Source organism: Rattus norvegicus, chromosome 1 (genome assembly GCF_036323735.1).
Source record: "Rattus norvegicus strain BN/NHsdMcwi chromosome 1, GRCr8, whole genome shotgun sequence".
In the NCBI taxonomy this organism is placed as follows: Eukaryota; Metazoa; Chordata; class Mammalia; order Rodentia; family Muridae; genus Rattus; species Rattus norvegicus.
The window spans coordinates 241,891,592-241,897,591 of NC_086019.1; the positions used below are offsets into that span (position 1 = coordinate 241,891,592).

A 6,000-nucleotide genomic window follows, 5' to 3' on the forward strand; every position below is an offset into this window, starting at 1 on the left:
ATTGCCCTATTTTGCCTTTATTTTCCTTTTGATCCTGACAGATTTCAGTGAGAAATCTTAGATGTGTTATGTTTTTGGAGATAGGACATGATTATATAGAGCTGCATGTAAAGTTCAGGTGAAACAGAAACATGTTCTTGGAGGTTCCAAGACAATGGTGCCTGCCGTTGACTTCAGGCAGTCCCATTGCTAAGCTCACACTTTGACCCACAGTTTCTCAGCCTCAGCACAATTCAGGGTTCTAAGCTAAAGGTCTCTCTTTTTTTTCTAGGACTTTGTGATTTTTATTTTGGACTTTTACCACTAATTGCCAGTAATATGTTCTTTCTCTCTAGCAAAAACAACCAGATATCTTCCAGCATTGCTGCTGGTTTTTGAACAGTAGCTGCCCCTATTTAAGAAAAACTATCCTAATTAGTAATGTAGCACTTACAGACATTGTTCTCGAGTCTAAAGTAACCAGCACTCTTACTACATTCATTACTCGTAGGACTTGGTGAAATGTGAAAATAAGAAGAATTCCACACCCAGAAGTAATGTGAAGTTTCCCGTTTCAGAGCATAGAAATTCCTCTTTCAAAAAGGAACAAAAGGTTTGCCCTCCCTTCAGTGACCATTTCTGTGGTTTATATGATAAAGCAGGAGCTTAGATTTATGATGTCAAATATTGAGTAGTAACTTTCTTATGTCTAATTACAGTAGTGTCCAATTACAGCTCAGTTGAAATTTTTTACACATGTAATTTACACTAGGATATAACTTTAGCATTTACCCATTAGCAGTCATTTCTTCAGGTGTTCCCTTCACTCACACGAGCTGTCAGACTGGTTCTGCCATTGTTTAGACCTTTGATCTTAATATACGAATTTAATTCCAAATTCCTTTAAGAATGGCCATAAGTGCTTCCATGTAACTCTTTTCATTATCAGTGACAGAGTGTTTGTTTTTTAGGTTTTCTTATGTCCGTCATCTAAGAAGACATACTCCTTACGGAGCCAAGCATCTACGGTTGGTGCGAATGTAGCCTCTAAAAAAAAAGAGGGAACACTACAGAAATTTGGAGACTTCTTACAACATTCTCCAACAATCCTTCAATCAAAAGGTTGGTGGAATAGTTAGATGACCATTTTTAATGTATGCAGAGTGCTTTCAAATGTCCAGTTGTACATACACATAAGTCTAATGCTTAAAGCAGGCAGGCATTGTCTTATTCTGGATACTGTGGAAAGAACTGGATTAAAACAAGATGTTCCTCCATGTTCACTATGTATTGGATTAGAGAGGCTAACATTTAAGTATTAAGATCTAGATAGAACAGAGGTAATATATTTATTATATATTATAGTATATAGCAGAGGTAAAATAAAATGGTTAGACAGTATTGAAAGAGAGAGAAAGCCAATCAGAATGATGAGGGAACTTTGAAAAAGCTTTTTTAGGAAGGGAATGGAATGTGGGTAGAGAAATGTAGGGCTGTGTACCCTTCCACCTTTTGGAGGGAATGCCTGTTAGTATTGTGTACCTTTACAGTGGTTTTGTTTTGATCTTCCATATATGTAAAGATTAACTATTCATATACATATACATACCATACCAGCTTGGGGCCGAAAGATTTATTGGCTTAGAATTTCACACCACAGTCCATTATTGAAGTGTGACACTGATACAGAGACCATGAAGGAACAATGCTATATAGTATGTCTTTGTTAAAATATGTACTATGTATATTTATATGCATAGTGCATATTTATTATAGGGAATAGTTTTAATGATGGTAGAAGATAGAATATTTGAACAACCTTGCAGTAAATCTCCAACCTCAATAAGCCCCAGCAAGGAGAATGTAACTCAGTCGTATGTTTATAAACTGCACACCTACATTGGCTCTACACCACTTTCTTCCTCAGCTATGAAGTCGCTGTTACTTTCAGTTTCTCCAGGCTCTGCACTTTTGCTCCAACTTCCTTCCTACTTCTCTCCCCCTATCCTCCTCCTCCTCTTCCTCCTCCTCTTCCTCCTCCCACTCCTCCTCCTCCCACTCCTCCTCCTCCCACTCCCCCCCCCTTCCTGTCTTGCCTGGAAAACCTAGTGGTTGGCTATGTTTCCTCTTTATCAGGGAAATTCCTCTGCAGAACAGTATAACGTGTACATGAAATTCCAGGTAGGGAGAGTGTGTACAGGGTTTTGTGGAATTGCCTGAGTGAGAGCAATAAGATAAATTGGAGAACAAAAGTGGGGAAGATGGGGAAGGAAAGACTGGAACCACAGTTGAAACAAGACAGAAAGTACTTTGTGAAAACTAATGAGGGTGCTAAACTTTCTTGATTCAGTGCCTTTAGCGCTTCAGAAAATTAAAAACTTTTTAGTCTATTTCCTAAACTCTATCTACTGTGAATTGGGTGTGGAGTGGGTGTGCATGCATGTAAAGAGTTGGTGATTATATTGTCATTATGGGCATCTTGAAATATGGGTATCAAAGCAAATCTACCATATTATTTCTTTATTCATTTATTTGGTTTATTTAGTGTTTGAGTTTTCGAGACAAGGTCTTCTGTATAGCACAGGCTAGCCTAAAACTCAAACTCTTCTGCCTCATCTTAATTTACATGGTGGACAGACCTCCCGGTGAGTGAAGGTGCTAGAGCCTCAGTGATACTTTGTTGTGCACCCCCCGCCCCACAATGTATTGGATGTGTTTCTTCATCAATGTTCTAGTCATTTCTTGTCACCATTTTCTTCTCGATTTCTATGTATTTTTCATTAAGAATTTCAGACCTTTGCAGTTAGAAAATTAACACAAGAATAAACTTTTTTACTTATAGCAAAAAAGATAATTGAAACAATGAGTTCCCCAAAGTTATCAACTGTAGAAGTAAGTAAAGAAAATGTATCCCAGCCTAAAAAAGCCAAACGGAAATTGTACAGAAATGAAATTTCATCTCCCATCAACATATCTGGCCAAGTGGTAAGCTACTATTTTATTTTTCAACAGTATAAAACTATACATTTTCTTTTTAATTACAAAGTATTTGTAACAATTTGAATTTTAGGATTTTTTAATTTCTTTTTAAAAATCATTTTTAATATGTATGGGCGTTTGGGATGCTGTATATATACAGACCATATACGTACCTGGTGCCTGTAGAAGTCATAAGAGTGTGTTGGATCTTGTGAAAATGGCATCACGGACATTTGTGTGCTGCCATGTGAATGCTCTTGTGAAAGAGCCACCAGTGCGTCTAACCTCTGAGTCATCTTCCCAAACTTTTTCCTTAGCACTCTTAAGACAGGTGTTATACTTTTGGTCTCAGGTATATTAGCCTTATAGTACTTAAATATAAATACCACAATAATGTATAGTATATACACATACAAACATGTATGCATACATACATACACACACAAACATGCATCATGCACTGACATTTGAAATTTTACCAGAGTAATATTTCCATCTATATTCCAACTAATAATTTATTTACTTCTAAAATCTATTCTTCCTTGTGCTATCATTATTACAAGAGTTGTGTAAGTCTGAGTTCATATATCTATTAGAAACACTAAATTGATATTTCATCATTTTCTCTCATCATCTTTAAGCCTTTTATGTTTTTGGTTTGTTTTTTTTTTTCTTGTTTAAATTATACTTGTATTTTATGTGTATGAGTATTTGACATATATGCACATATGATGTACACCATGTGAGCAGTACCTTTTGAGGCCAGAAGGGAGTGTTGAAAAGGAGTTATGGAGGGTATTGGGCTGCCATGTGGGTGGTAGAAATGGAACCACCACTGAGGCAGCTCTCTAGTCTTGTTTGTGTTTTTGAGATAGGGTTTCACTATGTAGTCCAGGATGGCCTGAAGCTTGTAAGGTTCCTTCTGCCTCAACCTCCCTGTTGCTGGGATCCTTGTTGTGTTCCCACATGCCCGGCTTCCTGTAGGCCTTTTTTAAGAAAAGAAGGTTGTAGTCACTCTGATTCATTGTTCCCATGAGAGCTGTAACAGGAAAAATTCTCATTTGCTTAGTGAATAAAAGTGAAAATAGAAAAATAATTAAGGGGTTTCAACAGGTAGTGACCAGGAAAAACTAAGAAGTATTGATTTTGCTTTAGTGGGCTGGCACCAAAAGACACCTAGAAAAGATTTAGTGTCAGCTACCGTTTGCTATTTCATGTACTGTTCTACTAGTCATATTTCCCATCTGAGCAGTGCACAATTTCTCCCCTTAATTAAAGGAAGATTCCTATGTCTACAGAGTAGTTTTGCTATGTTAGAGTATAGTGTGCTCTCCTCTTAACATTAGACGACCTTTATTGCTGTGAAGGGTGATCACCTAAAACTGGTCTGAGGTATATGTGTCTAAATATTTTAGTACATATTTCAATCTTAGATCTGCCTTGGATTTAGTACAGACTATAGGTTTTTTTAATTCTTGTATTAGGTTGAGTGATTCTTTTACAAAGTCTGTTTTCTTTTACACGTATTTGTTTAGAAAAAATGAAATCTAATATATTAATTATAGTCAGTGATTAAGCACATAAGTACATCACTCATAAGCAAATATTTTTACCTATGTTTGAAAAACTGAAATTGTTTATTTCAGATTTTAATGGAACAGAAAGCAAAAGAAACTGATCATCAGATTCTCAAACGACGGCTTCGAACACGAACAGCCAAATAAATTGCTTTGGTAGACTGTTTCACTGTAAAGTTTATATCCACAGTCATTGTAAATTGTACGTTCTAAAGTTTACTTATATATATTATGATGTATTAAATGCCTCTGTATAGATTGGTGTCATATATATATAATTTTAATTCAATAAATATATCAATAATATACCTGTGTACTTTATACAGCTCTTAAAATTTTTCTTTATTGTATGTGTGCTTGCTTGTTTGTGTGCCACAGCACATGTAGAGATCAGAGGGGAACTGGTAGGAATCTAGATAGAAGTTGATATTCTCCTGCCACTTTAGTCCTGGAGATTGAACTCAGGTAGTCGCACTTGGTGGCACTGGAATATACATATTGGTCTAAAGTAGGCCTTTTCATTGGACTTTAGTCTTGTTAGTTTGTGAGGTGGGGTGAGAAGTCTTCCTCTTACTCTCTGTTGCAGGAACTCTGATCACGTCCAATTAGTAAGGGAATGGGGAAAGAGCAATGGCATGTCCTAGGGCCTGTCTTCAGGGCCAGAAGGCCTGTCCTGGGCCTCATTGAAATCCTTGTACCAGAATAGGTTACTCTGGGTGGTAGAATCGTTCACGAACTGCTTGATCTCATATGTGTAGGGCCCCATCTGTCAGGGTTGTGAGGTAGGGCAGACAACAGGCCAGGCAGGCTCTGAACTTCTTCCACTGAAGGCAACAATCACAACTGACCCCTCTGTTATACCTGTGATCCAGGCATGGCAGCGGAAGTGGGACCTGGAGGGGCCCAGTAAGAAGCATAGCAACCACCTGGTACTGGGAGGGAACTAGATTATACTTTGTTTGTTTTGTTGACTTTTTTTTTTTTTTTTTTAAGACAGGCTTCTGTGTAGCCTTGGCTGTCCTGGTACTCAATCTATAGAACAGGCTGACCTCAAATTCAGAGATCTACCTGCCTTTGCCTCCTAAATCCTAAGATAAAAGGCGTGCACCATCACTCCCCAGAAGATTATACTTTTTGATTCAAGAAAATAACAAACATTCTGAAGCAAACAGAAGTAGCTTTGCCCTTTAAATTCAAGCTTAGCAGTTTGCAAAGACTTTTGCTGTCTGTTAGCAGTAGAGGACCCGATAGAGAAAAAAGTGGAGGGACAATGAACTGGGGTACAGAAATGGAATCAAAGCTGAAACTAGTCCCAGCTGACTGCAAATTTGAAATGGGAAGAGAGTAAGTCATTTTTACATGTCTTAGTTACTTTTCTATTGTTGGAAGAGGTGTGGCGAAGGAAACTTACAAATGAAAGCATTATGTGGGGGCTGGCTTTCAGTTTCAGAGGTTGAGTCCATGA

The 6,000-nt window shown here is 37.5% G+C and overlaps 1 protein-coding gene across 6 annotated transcripts in view; it reads left to right on the top strand.

Annotated features, from left to right (window-relative positions):
* Window positions 1-4,860, top strand: part of Kif20b (kinesin family member 20B) — a 55,554-nt gene extending 50,694 nt beyond the window's left edge. For 5 of the 6 annotated variants that reach the window (XM_006231284.4, XM_006231285.4, XM_006231281.4 and 2 more), the window contains 4 exons: window positions 491-592; window positions 951-1,101; window positions 2,822-2,964; window positions 4,605-4,856. In XM_006231284.4, coding sequence (XP_006231346.1) covers window positions 491-592; window positions 951-1,101; window positions 2,822-2,964; window positions 4,605-4,682 — 474 coding nt within the window. In that variant the 3' untranslated portion in view covers window positions 4,683-4,856. Of the gene's footprint in view, window positions 1-490; window positions 593-950; window positions 1,102-2,821; window positions 2,965-4,604 lie in introns of all 6 variants that reach the window. The other variant, NM_001107609.2, reaches the window with a different exon arrangement.
* Window positions 4,861-6,000: the final 1,140 nt, after the last annotated feature.